The following is a 21,843-nucleotide window of genomic DNA, read 5'->3' on the forward strand; positions in this document are numbered from 1 at the left end:
GTTAGACTACTCAAGTCATCCTTAACCTCTGGGCATTTTCCCCTGAGCCAGAAAGGAGAGAACAGCCTAGGCTTATGCAGTAGCAAGACTGGTTTTCAGTCAGGGGAGGAAAAGGTAAAGAAAAGATAAGATTCCTTTTGACGACGGAAGGAAGGGACCAGAAGGGAACAAGGCTCCTGCTCTACTTGTTCTGCCTGTTTGCAATCAACGATGCCACTTTGCTCCATTCCTGGAATGAAACAAGCTACCTGACTCTGAGCCCTGCCAACTGGCTACCCCACCCAACTCCACAACATTTATGAAATGGTCCTTGGCCCTGAGGCAACAGCAAAAGCAGGAGCAACACCAAAGCCAGCCCTCCCTAACTTCCACCTTCCATCTCCCCAAGGCTTGCTAGACCATCTCTCGGACCTCAGGCAAGTGAGAAACACCGAAATTCCACTCATGGCTTTGCCACTATGTGGCCTTGGAAAAGTTACTTAACCATTAAAGCCTCAGGGAAACAAGATAATAACAGATTCTACAACCCCCAGGGATACTGAGAGGACTAAATGAGATAAAGCATGGAAAGGGCCATAGCACAATGCCTGGCACACAGTTTCCCCACTGGGAAAACATCCAGGTGCACAGCAGGAGTAGATAAACTTGCACCTGCTTGTTGCTCAGAATTCAGGGACTGGATCAGCAATCTGGTGAGATCTAATCTGATTCTACCTAAAAATGAAAGCTCTCACTGCTAGCTTCTGATAACTCCTTCCCTCTCCCTCTAACCAAAACAACATAGGGCCGGCCTGGTGGCATAGTGGTTGAGTTCACGAGCTCTGCTTTGGTGGCCCGGGATTCATGGGTTCAGATCCCAGGTACAGACATACGCACTCTCATCAAGCCATATTGTGGCAGTGTCACATATGCAAAATAGAGGAAGACTGGCACACATGTTAGCTCAGGGACAATCTTCCTCACCAAAAAAACCCCCCAAAACTCCAACATGTTATTATTAATGCTGGCTTTATAGCTGACTCTAATCTGATCGTCTAATATCAGATCAGTCTTTAAGAAATCAAACAGTACACCTCTCTCTATCTCACCCACAAAGCTTTTCACTTTGCATAGAGTTGCAAGTAGAGTTTCTAAAATGAAATTTAACAGGACTCAGTGATCTCCATTGTTCTAATCTAGAATTCAGAGTAGTTTATGGCAGTGAGAAATGTCCAGCAGTCAACCTCTGACCCAAGCAGGCAATGACAAGGATGACCATCTCCCTCAAGAAATTCCTTCTTAGCCCTCAGAGACTCATTCCAGGAAGAATGACCACGTGGGAATTGTCCTGAGGAGGCCTGGGAAGGGAAAAGCAAGAGATGGGAAGGAACTGAAGTGCAGAGCCTTGGAAGGAGGGAAGTTTAACAGACGACAGTCTGAGACTCTAGAAGTTAAACCCCAAAGGCACCAGCAAACACTCCCAAGGAAAGTAGCTAGCATCAAGGTCCTTTCAGTTCTGGCCTCTCTGGATGAAAAGGATCCAACTTATACCAACTACAGTAATACGGTCCTCTAAGTGTTATAAAGCTGTTCTCTCCCTGTGACTGAGGGCAAAACTCAGCTCCTTCCCCGAAGTAACAGAAAGAGCTAAGGGAAGCTTGCTTGCTCCCAGTCACGACCTAGTGCTTATAATACATCCCACCCCTGAGCCAACCAAGATTATTTCATACCTCTCCACTGAGATTCTCAAGCCAGCCTAAGTCAATCGTTATTCCCAAAGTTAAGTTCCTGTTAATTACTTTTATTTGTTGGTCTGTTTTATTTTGCTTTCATCCCATTTTTGGCTGAGTTCAGAGAAAGAGACAGAACCCAAAGAAACCAAACAAGATTCTCACTCTTTATCAGAACTGGGACCACTATCCCAAAAGGAAACTAGAACTTGACTACTTCATGTAATCCAGACAGTATCGAGCTTCATCTGGTGTCTAGCACTGACCTGATGATGTTCGACCAGCACAGGTACAGAACGTAAGTAACATTTTCCTTCTTCTAGGGGAGGGAAAGGAGATGTGGAAGGTGAGAAAACTCTTCCTTGAAAGATCAGAGCCACTTTTATCACAGTGAAAAGAACTCCAGGCTACGATTTAAGTCCATGGCCTAATTTTCAGACAGGATTTTACTTAAACTACGTCAAACAGTTCAGTCGTCAGTCTATTTTTAAAGCCCAAATGATAAACAGGTTCCATTCCAATAGGATCCCCCTACTGCTAGAAAGTTCTATTAAACCTGTTTCCCCAACCCGGCAAGCTGCGAAAATTTCCTTTCATTCTACCTTAAAAGGAGTGTATATCTATGCGTTTATCCACGTATATGTTGACAGAGTTTCATGTAAAAACACAATCATTTCTCAATCAAATGTTTTCTTAAGACCACTGAAGTCACAAGATTGGCTTCACAAACACACTGAGCGCATTTGTAAGGGCAAAGATCACTTTCTTCCACTCCAGTGTCCCCAGAGTGTTCCACGACTCGAGAGGTCAGGAATCCTCCTCCCATGTCTTACACTACCCATGGTGCTTCTGACACAAGGCCTCACAGACACTGCCGGCAGCTCCCCTCCCACTCCAGCAGGCAAGAGAATGTTTCTATGTAGAGAAGGGCCACAGAACGAATCCTTTAAAAAGAGTCATTTTTAGCTCCATTCTCAGGTTTTTTGACCATACCCAACTCACTCAGTTCAGTTCTCCATTTATATCTGAATAGAAAGCTTTCCAAAGCAAAGTTGAACTCGGAAGACAGACTGAAATAACAAGTCATCCTCAAGACCCACGTCATCCTTAAAGGACTCTTCCAAGGAGCTTCCAGAGGGGAGATGCAGCCCCTCTTTTAAATGGCATGGCACACCTATATTTGGCCAGCTATAAAAACAGACACAAGGTCTGGTAAAAGCTCTGGGACTTAGCAGTAAAAGCACCAACAGAGGACAAGAGAGCCAGGTTTAAGTCCACCTCTACCTGGATCACACCAGGGACAATTTACTCAACACTTCCCTTGCGCAAAGTCCCCATTCTCACCCCACCATCTCTGGTAACATTTTCCCATTCTTCCCGGTTCCGAGCTTCCCAACCAGAATGTACTCCACGCTGGCAACGGGTCTGGTGTGGTGTTCATCACTGCAGCCCTAGCACAGGGCCTGACACATAACAGGAAATCAACACATACTGTAGGTAAATGAATGAACACAGCACAGAGTGCCTAGGTGCTACATTCTCTCTGAGGAACGGAACAGTGTAGCAGTATCATTAAGGGTTCAACCGACCTGCTTCTACCACTCACTGACTGTAGAACAATCTTAAAGAAGTTACTTAACTTCTCTGGACCTCAGTCTTCCCACCTGTAAAATGAGGACAACAACGTAAAATACTTCATAGGGTTGCTGTGAGGATCACATGAGATCACGCACATCAGGCCCTCAGCGCAGTAGAGGCATCCGGTAAATGCCAGAGAAGTGCTGACTGACATTACTGCTCTAGTGGCCCTGGTTTGCCTCTAGGCCACGGCTATCACCACCACCACAGAATTTCATTCCATTTTCCCAAGTAAAAACCCTCCTGAGGAAAGGTTTCCAGTAAATGCCTCATTAAAGAATTAGGGAAAATGAGACAAAGAAGATATTTACTCAATACTTACCACTCCCTCCTTAAAAGAATGTATCTTTTCAACTAAAAAAAAAGCTGTTAGAAGATTGCCTAATACATATATTATGCATAAGAAAGCACTCATTCTTCAAAAGAACCATGTGACATGATTCCAAGAATTATTACTACACTAGAGACTCACTAAAATGCTCTTCTCACAGTTCATACTTACGATCTTAATAAATGATACAGCCTTAGAAGGAGATCTTTGGCGTATGAGGTAGAGAATGAAAGGGGCCTGGTTTCTTTTCTATAAGGAAATGTGAGAGTGGAGCCGGGTGAAGTAACAATATAGCATATAACTATTTAAAGTCAAGAACAATAGTAACCCTTCCAGCAATATCACCCTCTTCTGAATTTCCATAATCCTCTCTATACTGCTCTCACACCATCCACCTTTTTTCTATGTATTTGTCTTCTGTTACCACTAGACTATCCTCTCCCCAAGCACAAGCTCAGAGTCTTAGTGCCTCTTTCTATCTCCTTCAGTTGTCAGCACACAGTAGGCACTCATTAAATGATGAATTAATGATTCAACTGATTTATTCTCATTAGCACATTTCATTCATTCAACAAATATTATTTGAGTACCTACTAGGTGCCAAACACTTTTCTAGATGCTGATGAAATAAGAGGCAAAAATCACTACCCAATGAAATGCTCTAAAACTGACTGGCGATGGTCGTACATATCTGTGAATATACTAAAAGCCATTGAATTGTACACTTTAAAAGGGTGAATTGTATGGTACATGAATTATACCTCAATATAGCTGTTTTTAAAAAAGTAGAGCCTGGGGGAGGGAGGAGGGCAAAAGGGGTAACTAGGCACACGTGTATGGTGATAGATTGTAATTAGTCTTTGGGTGGTGAACAGGATATAATCTACACAGAAATCGAAATGTAATGATGTATACCTGAAATTTATATAATGTTATGAACCAATGTTACCACAATAAAAAAAAAAAAGAAAAAGTAGAGCCAGCCCTGATGGTCTAGTGGTTGAAAGTTCAGCGCTCTCACTGCTTTGGCAGCCCAGGTTCATTTCCTGGTCGCAGAACCACATCACCAGTGTGTCAGTTGCCATGCTGAGGCGGCAGCTCACGCAGAAGAACTAGAAGGAGTTACAACTGGGATATATAACCATGCCCTGGGGCTTTGGGGAGAAAAATAAATAAATAAAACTTTAAAAATTAAAAAGTAAATGCAACATTAAAAAGGATTAAGATACTAGTGGCTTTCTTTTATTGTAAAATTAAGATGAAATTTTATACTTTTCTATAGTTCTGTATTTTAAAATGCTGAGTCTATGTTATTTTATAATTGGAAAATAATAAAAGTTGTCCAAAAGAGACAAAAAAAAAAAATCACTGCCCTCTGGAAAGGACTGCTTAACAAGTACAGGGTTTTGTTTGGGGGTGATGAAAACATTTTATTAGTAGATAGAGGTGGTGGTTGCACATTGTAAACGTACTAAATACCACTGAACTGTTCACTATAAAATGGTTAGTTTTATGTTATGTGAATTACACCTCAATAAAACATTGCCGCCCTCATGGAGCTAATGGGGAGAAGAAAGACAATATTCAAACAATTAAAATATACGGTATACAAAATGTCCATCAACAAGTGAATGAACAAATTGTGTTACATCCACACAGTGGAATACTATTTAGCAACAAAAAGAAATGAACTGAGATATGCACAACATGGCTGACACTCAAAAACATTATGGTGAGTGAAAGAAGCCAAATACAAAACAGTACAGCATGATTCTATTTATATAAAACTCTAGCAAAGTCAAATCTATAGTTATAGAGAACAGATCAGGGATTGCTGGAGACTGACTTCCCAGAGGCACAAGGGAATTTTTTAGGGGGATGCAAATGTTCCCTATCTTGATTGTGGTTACACTATGTAAATACATTATGTCAAAACTCATAGAACCGTACACTTAAAATGTGTATGTTATATTATGTGTAAATTATACCACAAATAGAGTTGATTTCCAAAAGTACATGTTATGTCAAATGGTGCTAAGTGGTGTGAAGCAAAATCAGGAGACGGGACTAGGACTACAAAGTGGGGGCAGGGGTTGCTCTTTCAAATATGGGGCTCAAGGAAGGCTGCACTTTAAAGCCAAACCTTTTTAGGTCTATCCTTTTAAAAAAAATGTAGCAAACTCAATTTTCTGTGGTAAGGAAAGGAAGAGAAGTGTCATGAACAATCCAAAACAGTACATAAGCCTAAAATCATTTATATTTAGTTCTAGAAAAAACTTTTTTCCCCTGGCAGTGGCAGATTTAACTTCTTAATTCATGAAAGGAATGAGGAGAGGGAGAGAGAGGGACAGAGGAAGGGAAAAGGAGAGAAGGAAAGAGGGAGGGAGAGAGGGAAGAAAGAAGGAGGGGAGAGAAGGAGGAGGGAAGGGAAAAGAAGGGAGGAAGGAAGGGAAGGGGAGAGAGAGACAAGGAAGGAAGGAAAGAAAAGAGAGAAGAGAGGAGAAGAAAAAGAAAGGCAAGCAGGCTGTCTGTCTGTCTGCCAGACAATCCAGATCTGACTGAGACACAGGGAAAAAATAATAGCGTACCCTGTGACCCACTGATGACAAACTAAACCCATAGTCACCAGGACCAAAAAGGGTGTGCAAAAATAATTAAGACATCTTTAAACAGCCTCTACTCAGAGACAAGTACAAAAGCAAGCTGGGCTTTCCGGGGAATGAAGGCCCCTGTCATTCCTCCCCAGACTCACTTAGCCTCTGAATTTTCATTTTAAAACATTTTTTCAGAGAGATTACTCAAACTAATAAGGCATATAATTGACACTCAACAAACGTTTATAACTGTTGTTGAATGATACATATGAAGTGAACTGAGCTCTTTGAAACACAAGGTTATGAGAGATTATGGAGAAAACAGTTTGGCCATGTAGATGATACAGTCACAAAATAGAAGAGATTGGGCTGGAAAGTAGAGGAATTTCTAGAATACTCTATGACAGCTGAATTGTTCGGGATTACATTGTCTCTTAACAAACCTGGTGTCTGTGACCACATGCCAGAATCAGGCTCTGTGAGTTCTTTTCAAGCACTCCAACATCTAGAGTCAAATTCCCTGGGAAAGACAGCAATAATCCAGTCTCAAGTAGAAGGAAATCAGGAAGGTCCTCCAGTGAAGTCAAGCCAGAGGTCAGGTGCTTATGTAAGGCCAGTAGACATACTTCTCTGCCCAAGAACTCCAGCCACCACCAAGGCGACCACACAAACCAGTCAAACAGAGCCTCAACTGCTGGCCAAAAGCCACTGGAAAGAATGAACAAAACATCCTCCAAGGAAGCATCCAACCCTTCCTGCCTCCAAAAGTCCCTCCAAGTCCCTTCCCATCCATCCTTTCAATTCTTCTTGCCTGGAGATATCTCTGTTTTCTTTCCCTGCTTCAGGGTCTCAACCATTAGCTCTCCTCTGATTTCCCAACACCAATCAAATGTGATTGATACATTTAGCAGTCCTAACCTCAGAGAGAAACAAGCTCATGGGAGCTCCTCCCAAAACAAGACTCCCCAGAAAAGTTCAGCCTCCCCAGAAAAGTTCAGCCACCTGTCAGAAGTGCTTCCCCAATCTCCATGATAAACTCAAGAGTGGTACAGCCAGGGAAAACATACATATAAGGTATAAGTGTACATATACACATAAGGTCAACTTAGTAAGAAATCTGCCTGTTCTATTTCCCCCTGCTCAAAAAGCCAAATGTTTGCCCAATTCCAGAAAATCAATCACTTCAAGGAGGTGACAGACCAGAAAAAGTAGAATCACACAAACTGGAGGTAACTTGAAATAAAGATAGGTTCCCTGAAAAGCTGACTCACGGTGGCTTATATGGGTCAAATTTTAAACAGCCCTGTACCAAACAAAATAGCCTCCCAGGTTAAATGCCAGGAGCCTGTTATAACTGAATGAGCCCAAGGCTGAGAAAGCTCAGAGGATGCTGAGCAGAAACCAAAGGCCCACAATAGGACCTCTTTCATCTTTCTGCTTGTCTGAGTCATCCTCAACCCTGCATTTCCCAGTAATCATGTACAATGCCCTCTCCCTACTACTATTACTAAACAAAAGGGGCTTTTACTTGGGTTTCTATGAGTAAAAGGCAGCAATGGGGGAGGGAATCTCTGTTACTCATCCAATTATTGCTTATTATTTTGACAGACAGCTTCTAAACAGATCTATGTTTTTTGGTTACATTTTTTTATATGGCACCTAAGAAGCAACAGTAAATAATTCATGTTCTGACTCAAACTAGCCAAAGGGCTAACCAGCCACAGCACCAAAATTAGGTCTTACATTATAAGAGTTTGGCCATTTGAGGAGAAAAATGGGGAAGTTCCATAATTCAGAAAATTACAATTCCCCCTGGCTCATGACCTATTGACCAGAGTTCAGTCCTGAGGGGTTTCTGCCAGCTTTTCTGAAACAGAGGGCCTAGAAAGAGCAAGCCCCAGCAAGGTACCCTAGACCAGGAAGCAGAGGAGAGGGCCGAGGGGTCATCAGCAGATGAGTCTAAGACAGAAGGAGCACAGGAATAATTGGCGCAGAGCCGCACAGCCAGTTTGTGGTCAAGGATTCCCATACAGTATGAAAACATCCTCTACTATTTTCCATTCCTGAATCCCACTAGAATAATGTCTCTTTTAGCCAATTAAAAAAAAAACCAAAGTCAAGCCCCAGTATTTTGAGCCACACTATTCTGGGATTGTAAACAAGTGAAGCAGCCAAGCAACGTGATGGGTCTTCTTAAAGGAACGGTCTCAGTGAGATGAAGTCCACTGCTGATTTCACTGAAGGAAGGACAGAGAAGACTCACCTTGGCCTCCCACTTCAGAGAGGGCCCAAGGCTGTCTACTGCTGAATCGAGGAGAGCCTGCCCCAGTGTACACTTTCTGAGCCTCTCCTTGACCACTCCTGGGTCACCAGGCTGCCTTATCACCTTCATGTTCAGCATGAGGGGACCCAACTTCAGGAGTCTTTTGGCATTTGCTCCCTGGCTCTCCTAATGGCCCAGTCAAGGGTCAGTCAGCATGAAGGTGAAATTTCTTGTCAGTTTGCTGCTCTATTCTCTTGGAAAGAGGACAGTTATAGGAATTTTGTAGTTTTGTAGAAGAGATAAAGTGGAGAATGGGGTGGTTGTGAAAAAAAGAAAAACTTGTATGGGATTTTATATATATATATATATAAGAATGAAGAAAAAAGTGACTTTTAATTTTTCACCTTTTTTTCTCACTGACGAGTAAACACTGATAAGATGTCTGAATCTCTCACAAGACCCAAGAGATAAGAAAATACTATCATCTTCCTCCATTAAGAACTCTGTTAGAACTTTATTCTTCTAACCTTTGAGTTATTTGCTAAGAGTGTTGTCTCAAACTTCAAAAGATTATGGATGATTTGTCAGTGTGGATCATTTACTTATCATGGGCTCTAAATAATGGATCCTAAGTCTTTTGGTTTTCCTAGTACAGTTCCACTGAGGCCTAGAAAAATCAATGACTACAATGCAGAAAGTCTAACCATTTCACTACAGAGGTTACAAAATATGCCCCCCAAAAATACTGATTTCCGTTAGATTACTTCTGAGGAGCTAACAGAACCAAAAGAGAGAGGAAAAACTGGTGTATTGATTAAAGGTCTTATTCCTGATATATTTTCCACTTCACTGGAATCAAAATCTCCCATCAGACCAAACCTTCATCTGTTAGATCAGTCTCTCTGTCTCAGCCCTACTGACATTTTGTACCAGATAACTCTTTTTGCGGGGGGGCCGCCCTATGCATTATAAGATATTTAGCAGCACCCTGGCCTCTCCCAACTAGCCAGCAGCACAACTCCCTTATAACTCAACTGTGACAACCAAAGCTGTCTCCAAACATTGCCAAACGCCCCCTGGAGGAGCGAAATCCCTCCTGGCTGAGAGCCACTGTATAAGGTAATACCAAATGACACTAATTTAGCTCTTGTTATTGTAGGACTTGAGTTCCAAAAGACTTAGTTTTACCAATTTAAGTCAATAAAATCTGGGGTATTAAGCAAGTGTGATTTGCACAAACCACATGCCAAGGAGTCACCAATGAGTTCTCTCCTTCCTCACCCTCTACCCTGTAAGAGCGTTCCTGTTTTACATCCAAACTTTGTCCCAAATTCATCAATGTCTTTCCATCTCTCCACGTGAATGATAACACCAAATCTAAGCCACTTGTCACCTCCAGTTCTACACGAGTCTCCTACGTGGTCGCCCTGCTCTCCCTCTGGCCCCTCTACAATCACTACAATCTAGTCTTCACACTAAAGTCAAAGGCCATCTCTTAAAAACTTCTATCAGGTCATGTGACTTTCTATATAAAGGAATCTAGCGCTTCCCATTACACTTAAAATCCACACTGATTTCTATGGCCTGCAAGGCCCCGCACGACCTGCCACCTGTTTTCCTCTGCACCTCTTTCCTCACCATTCTCCGCCAGCTCACTCCAGCGACACTGGCATTCTTTCCATATCTCAAGCATACCATCCCACCTTCTTTCTGTTCCCATTCCCCCCTGTCTAGAGGCCTATTTCCCCAGGTGGTATTAACTAACCATCAGGTCTTTGCTCACAAGTCACTTCTACAATACAATCTTCCATCACCATCCTGCAAAAGTGGCTTCCAAGTCACTCCTCAATAACACTTCCCACATCTGAACCATCTTTTTATGTGCTTTACATGTGTGAACTCTGTTTTCCCCGCTTGACTGGTAAGCTCCATGACAGCAGGGACCAAGTCTTATTAACCGCGGGTCCCTGAAACCTAGAAAGTGCCTGGCACAGAATTTATGCTCAATAACTGGAATGAATGAATGAATGAATGTCTTTGGCTAGCAGGCCAAATGTATCCATTTTAGGGCCACAAAGGAGTTCTTGCTTCTGAGACCAAAAGTTAGTCTCTCCTCAAATTTACCACTAGGGTACACACTCAAATGACAAGGAAATGATAAAATTTTCACTTCTAAAAGGAAGTTTTTGTCTTTTAGGTTTTCCAAAAGAAACTGAGTAATACTCAAATTGCAAGCAACAAATCAACAAATCTTAGGGGACACTAGGCCATAGAATTTGAGGAAACCACACATAAGTTACAGCCTACAAGCTGTTAAAATAATTCCTATGTACTAAACTCAAAATTATCAAAACCTACAAATGCCTAGAAATGAGAAAACAAAAATAAAGTTGGGGCCTAACTCATAGAATCTTTACGGCTCTGAGTAAGGAGTTCTTCAGTGATAACACTGTCTTACATTTATATAGAGCTATGTTTCATTTGATGCTCAGAGAAGACATGAGGAATCAGTGAACTGATGTTATCGACCACATGAAGCTTAATCAGAAAGTTTAAATGACTTGGTCAGAGACAGTAAGAGTGTCCCAGTTAGAGCAAGAATTTTGGAGCCAGATACCTATGTTCAAATCCTCTGCCACTTACTATAACTCGAGTTTGGCAAGTTACTTCATCTCTCTGTGCATCAGTGTCCTCATCTATAAAATGCAATGGTATAGATGGAATGTTTGCGCCTCCCTAAAATTCCTATGTTGAAATCAATGTGATGGTATTAGGAGGTGGGGCCTGTGGGAGGTGATTAGGTCACGAGGGTCTAGCCCTCATGAATAAGATTAGTGCCCTTTTAAGAGATCCTAGAGCTCCCTTCTGCCACATGAGGAAACAGGGAGAAGACGGCTGTCCACGAATCAGGAAGTGGGTTGTCACCAGACACGGAATCTGCACCTTGATCTTTGACTTCCCAGCCTACAGAACTTTGAGAAATAAACTTCTGTTGTTTATAAGCCATCCAATCTATGGTATTCTGCTTTAGCAAGCCAAACTGACTAAGACACACAACTTACTTCATAGGGTGTGGTAGGCTGAACTCACCCCCCTGCCAAGATGTCCACGTCTGAATCCATGGAACCAGTGACACTTTATGTGGCAAATGGGACTTTGCAGATGTGGCTGAATTAAGAACCTTGAGATGGGGGAGATTATACTGGATTATCTGGGTGAGTCCAGTGTAATCAGAGGAGTCCTTGTAGGAGAGAAGGGAGAGAGACACAGACGGCAAGGTGACAACAGAAGCAGGGGGTGGGGTACGGACTGGAAGATGTTACACTGCTGCCTTTGGAGCTGGATGATGGGGCCACACACGGCCAAAGAATACAGAAGGCCTCTTGAAGCTAGAAAAGACAAGGAAACAAATACTCCCCTAGGGTCTCACAAGGAACACAGCCCTATAGACCCATTTTAAGGCTTATGACCTCCAAACTGTAAGAGAATAAATTTGTGTTGTTTTAAGCCACTAAGTTTGTGGTAATTTGTTACAGCAATAATAAGAGTTATCAGGATTAAATGAGCTCACACATGTAAAGTGCTAAGAATAGTTCCTAACACCATAGTAAGAGCTCTTTCATTTTAGCTATTATGAGCCAAGATCAGAAGCAAGGGGAGACTCACAGAAGAAATTCAGAGGCTAAGAAAATGAGATTCAGAAATTTGGTTATATCTATCTAAATCGAAAATGCACATATCATTTGACAAAGAGATTCCACTTCTAAATAGATTCACAGGATATTCAACACATCCTGTTTGTAATAACTCAAATATCCATTAACTGGTTAATATTACAGAAAAACCATTCAACAAAATACTAGGCAGCCTTTAAATAAGGAGGTAGACTTCAACATGCTGATAAGGGCAAAGATGTATCCTCTAGTGAAAAAAAGCCAAGGACAGAACAGCAAGTATATTAGGTTCCATTTTTGTTGAAAAATAAAAAGGATACATACATATATTCAGAAGTATACATTAAAAAAGTCTAGAAGGCATGCAGTTAACTGTCAATGGTGATCTAAGAAAGGAGACTAAGGGTAAGGTGTAAGAGGGACACTCTTGTCATTGTATGCCCTTTTAGATCATTTTAGTTTTTTACTAGATATGTGTGACATCCATTTTTAAAAAACTGAAGTTGAGAAGTGACACTGCCAATCTATCAACAAGCATTTTTGCGCTGACAACGTGCCTACTATTGTACATAACACAGGACATAAGACAGGGTCCTGCTCTCCAGGATTTTATATTCTAGCTGCATTTATAACTAAAAATACACAACTGTGTACCAAGGGGCTTTGGGGAGAAAAAGGAAAAAATAAAATCTTAAAAAAAAAAAAACTGAATCAGGCATTTTCTCAAAGTATTTTTCCACTTATGACTCCATGAGAACGAATCATCACCTAAAAAGAATGAATTCTATATCCAGTCCATTAGTCCCAACCAATGCTGCCTGCAATTAATAAACAGTTATTTCCTGGGAAGTGGTCAATGTTTACGAAGGGAGGAAAAGCAAAAGGAATCTTTACAATAACTCAATTATATACATATTACACACTACAAGAAAAAAAAGACGGAGAAAAATCATCTCTGGGTAGTTGGATTTGTTTTCTTCATTACACTTCCTTACATTTTCCTAATTCTCTACCCTGGAACACATATTGATGCTACAAAAAGAAAAAAAAACACATTCTCCTCCCCTCAAAAAATACTGTGCCAACGGCCCAGTGGTGTAGCGGCTGAGTTCACACACTCTGCTTCAGTGGCCTGGGGTTCACTGGTTTGGATCCTGGGTGCGGACCTACTAAGTGCTTATCAAGCCATGCCGTGGCAGGCGTCCCACATACAAAATAGAGGAAGATGGGCACGGATGTTAGCTCAGGGCCAGTATTCCTCAGCAAAAAGGGGAGGATTGGCAGCAGTTACCTCAGGCTAATCTTCCTCGGAAAAAAAAAAAAGAATGTGCCAACACAAGATCCACTAGGGTTACTGGTTCATCCCAAATCTGCCTCTCACTTTACAAAAGTGACAGCAATCCAAAGTACGACCTTCCAAAGGCTGACATTAAAGAGACCTGGTGGCAGAACCACAAGAATTATCCAAATCCACGAGTTCCATTTATGAAATACTCGGTCCACACTGTCGCCCAATTAGAGCAGAATCCATAATGAAGACATTATTGCTAACAAGGGAGGCAGAATGGGATCTAGGTCACTCTTCTATAACTCTACTAGTTCCTCTCAGCCAATAAAGAAAAGTCTATGTGAGCAAAGGATTCAGCTGACAATGGAAGTACATAGGAATCATGACATAATTTATTTCCATAAGCTTAACCAAGGAAGAAAGAGACAGAGATAAAAAATATTTAGTGGGTAAGTGGAGTTTTTCCAATGGCAAGTTACACAGGTACCGCTCCAATCTGGAGACTTGAGGAGTCGCCACTGCTACAGCACTGAGTCAATGAACCACAAATACTCTATGCTACTGACAAAAATGACAGACGGGTAGTGGACGTGATGTGCCAGGCCCTGTGATACAGCCTTTCCATTCCTAATCTCTTCGAATCCTCTCAACTACTACTCTAAAGAAGTGAAACTGAGGCACGGAGCTTAAATAATTTACCCTGGTTATACAGCCAGTGAGTGGTGAAGCCAGGATGTGAATTCAAGCAGTCTTCACTCAGAAGCACAGACCTTACACTACCTTCACTGGAAAGTATAAATATTATACTATTCCTGCCCCAATTGCCCTGAACTGTCACATGCTATCATCTCCCCAACTTGCTCCTATCACACACTACCCTCTTCCCAACTCGCAATCAAATCAAACATTCTCTAGCTCTTCTGTAATCCTAGATGCCCTTACTGGCTTTTACTGATCAGAAGTCTATACATGAAAATAAGAAGAGGCCATCTGGAGAGAATGTTATCCTTATCAAAAGCCTTTTTTAAAAGGAGCTGCCTCTTAAATGGAGATAACAGGTTTATGACTTATTGCCCAGGGACCCACTGTGAGTTTTTCTTTCCCTGCATACACACAGTCCCTCCTCCCTCACATTTATCACAACTTGCCAAAGTGCTCTCATTTAGAAAAATGTTCTAAATCGGTGCTAATAATAACCCAATAATAATAACAGCTACCACATATCGAGCACTTTTTATGCTACAGGCTTTACAAACACTGTCATTTCATCCTCACAACAACCCAATGGAATAGGCACTGTCCCCAAATTACAGATGAGAAAACTAAGGCTCAGAGAGGTAAAGTAATTCAGCCCAAGGTCAAGTAACTAAATCTGACTCCACGCAATTTACGCTTTTGGGGGTCTTTTAGAGATTAAAATGTGAGCTCCTCCTGAACTTTCCCTGAGAGCTACCTTCCAACGACAGATCTGCTCCACTCTAACTAAGTGCTTACCTGAATTTCTTCATTTTCATCTACTAGGAGGAAGCTCACAACCTTCTCAGTCATCTTCTTCCTCTTGGTCTCCTCATCCATCTCTTCTTCCTCCAATAACTCCTGGACCTTAGTGACATGGTACACAGTAATGGGGTGTCGCCTTTTGTTACCCCCGGAATGAGTCCTCTTCTGACATTCCAGGCACAAGTTGATTTTACAGGTCTGGCACCTCACGGCTGCCCTCTGCCTGACACCTGGCAAATGCCCATTGGGGCCCTTGCAGGGGTCACAGTAAGGGACGTGGCCAGGTTTGAGTCTTATCCGCTCATGGTTTCTCAGGCGCTCCTGCCGATGGAGCTCCTCCTCGCAGCGGACACACTGCAGACTGCAGCACTCGTCACACTCAAACACAGCCTCGTCCGTCCCACTGCAGGCATAACTCTCCTGGCACACCAGCCCCGGATTCAGACCCTTCTCTGATGGGGAAGTCTGGGCACTCATACTCAGACTGATAAGGAAACCATCCACCATATAACGGTCACTGAGCTCTCCCCAGGAGTGAAGACAAGAGCTTTGAGTCTGAAGACTGCACAAAACTTCCACAGGGTTCTGAACACCTTAAAAAAAAAAAAAAAAAAAAAAAAAAAACCTTCGAGGTCCTATCAGAATTCTTCACACACTCACAAATGTTCAAATTTTTAATTTTCTGCCTCCAAGACTCCTGTATCAGCAGCAACGTCGATTTGGTTTGATGTTTTTATTCTCCATAAAGTGCAGGCAAATATGTGGTCAAAATTAACTCGAAAAGGTCTTTTATGGCTATCTGAGAGGGGTTGATGGGTTCATTGAGGTGGGCTCATGGTTTGAGCCTCAGCTACCGGTTTTGGTAATGAAAGAGAGTGGTCAGGAGTTTTTCAATATAATCCAACCTCAAGTCAATATTTCAGGGGATACCTAAAATAGAGGAAGGAAAAGGATTTCACTCATCTAAAAACAGAAGTACACCTTAAAAAAAAAAAAGACTGTGATTAAATATGAGGCCAAAATTCCTGAGAGAAATCTTATTCTTGCTTGTAAAACTTACACTGGCTCATTCTGATACCAGAAATTTCTTCTCAAAATCATGGACAAGGTTCCTCCTTTTGGAAATAGCCACCACCTCTAGACCCAAAGCATTTTAAGACACTTTTTTTGCTTTATTTCCCAGACTGAAATTCTCTGTATATTCAGTTATTAAATTCAGAATCAAAAGCACTAAGCAAACACTCCTTGGAGGGACAAGCCTCTGCACTCCCACCTGGACCCCACAACAGGGAGAGGGGAAGAAAGAGGCCTATAAAAAACTAAAGAAATGATAATAATCATAAACTTTAGTTCTTTCAAAGAACTGGACAGATCCAAGGGTAACTGGATTGTTTCAACTCTAGACAGATGCCTACTAAGGACTCTACACCTGAAAACAAGAGTCACATTTCATGTTTAAAAACCATTATTGTACTTCCTTTTGTCCCTTCTCCAACTGCAAAAAAAAGGGAGCAACAGGAGACAGAAATCCTCCACCACGGCCCACTGCAAAACCAGTCCTGTAGCGAGTTAAAACGAGTAATTTTTCTGTCACTCAAAAAATAACTTCAAAAAAAAATCAGAAAGATAACTGGGGCAGGAAATGGGCTTTTGTCACTTCTACAATTATATTCCTAACTCCCCTTAGCATTGACCCCCACTCTACCGCCCCAACAAAATGTAAAGCCCTCCTTTCAGATATTCCCTCCTCCGCTACAGTAATCAATCTATCAACCTTATTTTTAGATAAACAAGGAAGGCAAAGGGAGTGACTAGGAGATCTTATTTACACCCTAACCTCAGACGTGCCCAACCAGCTCCCACAACGGAAACAAATAAAAATTTGTCATCATTAAGAAAAATACAAAATCAACCTTCCTAAGAACATCTCACAGCCTGCCAGGCAGAAACAATCTGCCCGTTCGGGCCCCCACCTCGACACCTCTCTCCAGCCTGGGATTCCTCACCCTTCCTTCTTCGGAGGCAACACCACCACAACCCGAGGGGCAGGAGCAGAGTCTAAGAACAAAGAAGGTCCCCCCAAATCCACCCCACACTGGCAGAGGCCAGAGCCGAATCCATTGTTTATACCACCCCACCCCCAACCCAGCCGCACCCGCCCCCCCTTCCTCCCAGGGCCAGCCGGAGCTCCAGGACTATCGCTCGCCGGCGCAGGGCCGTGCCCTTCCCTCCCTGACCGCGGCGGCCCAGGGACCCCACCACGGAGCAGCTCTGCCGCGGCAAGGCGGCGTTGCGGGACCGCGGGGCGCCGGTGGGGGCAGGGGCTGTTCCTCAGGGCACTGGTGGCTCCATCCTCATCTCCATCTCCGCCCCCCTCCTCCTTCGCTGCCTCCTGGGCTTCCTCCTCTCCTGTTGTCAGTTGGGATCAGCTGATCCGAGCGAACTTCTCCCTGCTCGGACTAACAGGAAGGCGTGAGCAGTGTAGCCCAGGGAGAGAGGAGCGGGAGTGGGTGGAGCCCGACGCCGGCCAGGGCGGAGAAGGGCGCGCACAGCTTCCTGGGAAATGTAGTTCTCCAGAGTTGTGTCCTCCCTCATATCCCGGAAGTGAAGGCTCTGAATGACTACAACTCCCAGTACAGAAGAGGTTGCCCTTGCGAGGAGGCGGAGGAGACAGGCCATCGAGCATTTCGGGACTTGGAGTTTTCGCACTGCTTGTGGTTTCCGCAGGTTTTAGCGCGCGGTTTTGGGTAGTGGCTGGAGAAGTGGCGCTAAATTAGAGAACTGGTGTATTGTGTAGTATAGGCTAGGCAAATAATTCGATTTTAAGTAATCCTTATTGCACACCATTCCTTCAGAAATGTGGAAAAACAAGCAGTCTCCTCTTTTCTAATTTGACCTTAGGCAAACTAGGAAAAGACCAGAAAGAATCGGTAAGAGAATATAAGTACTCTTGTGGGAGTTTTGTTTTCCCTTTACGGGTATTCTCCAAGGCAACCGTTAATTTTTTTTCCTACGTTTTATTTTCCTGACCTTTCCTTGTATAGTTTCAGAGCTTCTGAATTTTAAGTCATCTTTAAGTTAGACAGGGTACGTTTTCAGATAAGCCTGCAGGCTAATGGTTAACAGTATTATCTGTCTTTTTGTAGAAGGCCAATTATTTGTTTAGTGCTTTCACTTTTTGTTTTTTTCGCTTGTTCTTGGAACAATACAGGAAGAAATCCTAATATAAGGGAAAGAGCAGTGGTCTGAGATGGCAAATTCTGGGTGCTTGTTCTAGAAAGCTCTTTGGTAAGTCACTCAACCTCTCCACGAAATGAAGGAATTGTACTATGTAAACTCTGATGCCTCTGCCAATTCTAACGTTCTATGATTCTATCTTGATAATTGTTAACCCAAGAGAGAAAACTAAAGTTAAGTGACTTGCCAAGATCACAGAGCAGATTATTGACAAAGCTGGGACAAGAACCCATCTCCTGACTTAGTTACATACTCTTTTACCTTATGTTTCAAAGGACATAATTAGACCAATAGTCTAATTATAACAGTAAAACCAAATCTACATAATAATGAGTGAGCCATGTATGAGAGTTGCGTAGCTGGAAATTATGTTTTCAGGACTGGGCAGATAGCCAACAGTTGGACTAACTGCACAACATGACTGAGAATTTTTTTCCGATGCCACATCACAAACCAGGATATTAAGAACTAAGGTATCTATAGCTCTTTGAGGGAAGAGGAAAGGAGAAATTTTAGCAATTTAACGGGTCTTGAGCTAGCCTCTTGAGACTGGCTAACCTGCCATAAAATTTCCATAGAGGGAGCTGCCCCGTGGCCAAGTGGTTAAGTTCACTCGCTCAGCTTGCGCGGCCCGGGGTTTGGCTGGTTCAGATCGTGGGCACGGACATGGCACCACTCATCAGGCCATCCTGGGGCAGCGTCCCAAATAGCACAACCAGAGGCACTCACAACTAGAATATACAACTATGTACTGGGGGACTTTGGGGAGAAGAAGAAGAAGAAAAAAAGATTGGCAACAGATGTTAGCTCGGGTGCCAAAAAAAAAAAATTCTCTTAGAGAGTTTTGTTCTTAAGACTACCACTATAATTTTTGGTAGCCTTAATAGTTTGCTTTATACCCCTAATTATAAAATGAGAGAATTGCTATATCCTGGGAACAAAATGGTATTTAATCCTTTTTAAAGCCAACAATACACATTTTAGAGTTATAAGAACCCCTAAAACTGGAAAATGATTACCTCCAAGGAGCATATCTAAGGTGAGGAAGAAGAAAGATTTAATTTAAACACATTTGTGCTCTTGGAATTTTTTTTACTGTGTAAGTGCAATATGTCAATAATCATGGAAAAAAAACCTCTTAACAGATAATTGGAATTACAAAACAAGTAGAAGACAAGTTTCCAGGCTTGTCCCCTTTAACTTCCCCATTAAAGGGAGTCCTGAGTATAAACAGCCAGATAGACAGACACATACACATACACACACACACACAATTGGTCTTCAGCTATTAAAATACGCACTCCTAAATTCATGTGGCTACATCCAGGTATCCACTGTGTATTAAGCCAAGTCTGTTCCCCAAATGTTGCTAAGAGATGGCATTCATTTCCTTGGTAAAATATGCTAGAATCCTACCTTCAGCCTTGCAGGCACGGAAATTTGATTTTATCTAGAGTGGATCCATCTCTTAGTGGTGGACACACACTAATACAAGCTTACCAGACTGAAGATGCCAATCCCACAGTTTACAATGAGATATTACTGTTACCCAGACTGAAATGCTCAAACGACACAGTTAGCACATTTATTCTCATGATATTGGTCCTATAGGAAAACCCTACTGAAAGGGTGCTCGATGAGTGTAGAATCAGAACAAGAGGAAAGTAGTCAGATCAATTAAATATTATGGTCAAAGGCTAACATGTGTAGACCTTCTGTTGGAGATGGTCTTTGCTCATGGAACCAGAATAATTGAATTCTTTTAAAGTTACCTTTATCCTTGACATTACATGGCTACCCGGCAAGACAGAGCTCAGAAATTCACTCAATATAATTTTAAAAGAAAGCTAATTTGTTGTAAGGCTATTAGGTATCTTAGAATTGTTGAAAAAATTGGAAAACCTAGCTCAAAAACTGCTCAGAAACAAGGGAGGCAGTTAGCGGGAATCACAACCAAGTTCTCACCATAGGAAGTCAGGATACGCCGCCATCATTAGCACTGTCTCCACTGAGCACCTTTGCACTGCACTCCCTATGATGGCAACTATGGTAAGCAGAATAATGGTCCCCCAAAGATGGCCACATCCTAATCCCTAGTACCTGTAGATATGTCATGTTACATGGCAAAGGAACTTGCACATATGACTAAGGTTAAAGACCCTGAGATGGGAAGATTATCCTGGGTTATCCAGCTGGGCCCAATGTAATCACAGAGCAGCGTCTTTTCCTGGCTGTGGTCAAAGACAGATGTAATGACAGAAAGAGTCAGAGTTTCTGACTTTGAAGATGGAGAAAGGGGGCCATGAGCCAAGGAATGCTGAGGGCCTCTAGAAGCTGGAAAAGACAAGGAAGTAAATTATCCTCTATGGTCTCGGAAAGGAACACAGTCTTTCCAACACCTTGGTTTCAGCCCGGTGAGACTTGTGTCCATCTTCTGACCCGTAGAACTATAATATAATAAACCTATATTATTTTAAGCCATTAAATTTGTGATAATTTGTGATAGCAGTAACGTAAAACTAATACAGCAGTGCTGCTGTGAATAATTTCTAAACTGTCTCTGCATGTTTACATCTCTCTCTCAAGATTCAAAATCCTGGGGACACGAGAATCTAGTCATCTCATATGGATCATATACCTATGGCCTGGATGTGAGGGAAGTAGAGTGAGGGAGGATCTTTTTTCTCTTGATTTCTAGAATGTGAAGCGTGACATAATGGGAAATTACCCCCAAAAGGAAGAGAGGTCGATGTCAGACCACAAAATAACAATAAATGTCCGTTAGAGGCAATCTTTATTTTGCCAAGAGGACCTTGCTTTATCAACTCTTAAATGGCAGACTTACTCCACTTCTGGTTGATAGTTTTTCTTGAAATTTCATCAGATTATATTTAAGTCCTGCTGACCCATGAGCTCTATATTTCTCCATTAGTTAAGACAGAAATTGCAAGTCAAATTGCCTTAATCAATTAAAAAAATGTATTGGCTCACATAACTGAACAATCTGAGCTATTACTGTTTCAGCCAAAACTCAATCTGGGAATCAGATAACATGCTCAAGACCTTGTTTCCTTCTCCATTTCTCGGCTTTGAGAAATGCACCCAACCAATTTTTGACAAAGGTACAAAAGCAATTCAGTTCACTACAGGAAGGATGTCTTTCCTCTATCCTAAAGGAAGGATGGTGCTGGAGCAATTGGACAAAAAATAGGCAAATAACCTCAACCTGAACCTCATACATAATTACACAAAAATAATTCAAAACTGATCATAGATTTAATCATAAAATGCAAAAAACTATAAAATTTTTAAAAGAAAACATAGAAAATCTTCAGGACCTAGGCTGGGTAAAGAATTCTTAGACATAATGCCAAAAGCACAATTCATAAAGGAGATAATTGATAAAAGTAGATCTCATCAAATTAAAATTTTTTTCTTTGTGAAAAGGCTCCTGTGAACTACACCATGAGTTGAGAAAATAAACTAAAAATATGTATTCAACATAGGAAAACAAAAGTTGTATTCAACATAGGAATTCAGGCGGTATTCAAATATTGCCCCTTGATTTTTACTACTAAGGCTAAAACAATAGGGCCTCCATATCCACAT

General features: G+C 42.0%; 1 protein-coding gene across 3 annotated transcripts in view; it reads right to left on the reverse strand.

Annotated features, from left to right (window-relative positions):
• The window catches only part of ZFYVE1 (zinc finger FYVE-type containing 1), a 47,085-nt gene extending 29,531 nt beyond the window's left edge, over positions 1-17,554 (reverse strand). Inside the window, exons 1-2 of one of the 3 annotated variants that reach the window (XM_001488759.7) lie at positions 17,257-17,554; positions 14,992-15,927 (exon numbers count right to left, since the gene is read on the reverse strand). In XM_001488759.7, the coding sequence (XP_001488809.2) occupies positions 14,992-15,504 (513 nt within the window). In that variant the 5' untranslated portion in view covers positions 15,505-15,927; positions 17,257-17,554. Of the gene's footprint in view, positions 1-14,991; positions 15,928-16,970 lie in introns of all 3 variants that reach the window. The other 2 variants (XM_070250024.1, XM_070250023.1) reach the window with 2 other exon arrangements.
• Between the last annotated feature and the right edge of the window lie 4,289 nt (positions 17,555-21,843).

This window comes from Equus caballus, chromosome 24, assembly GCF_041296265.1.
Source record: "Equus caballus isolate H_3958 breed thoroughbred chromosome 24, TB-T2T, whole genome shotgun sequence".
In the NCBI taxonomy this organism is placed as follows: domain Eukaryota; kingdom Metazoa; phylum Chordata; class Mammalia; order Perissodactyla; family Equidae; genus Equus; species Equus caballus.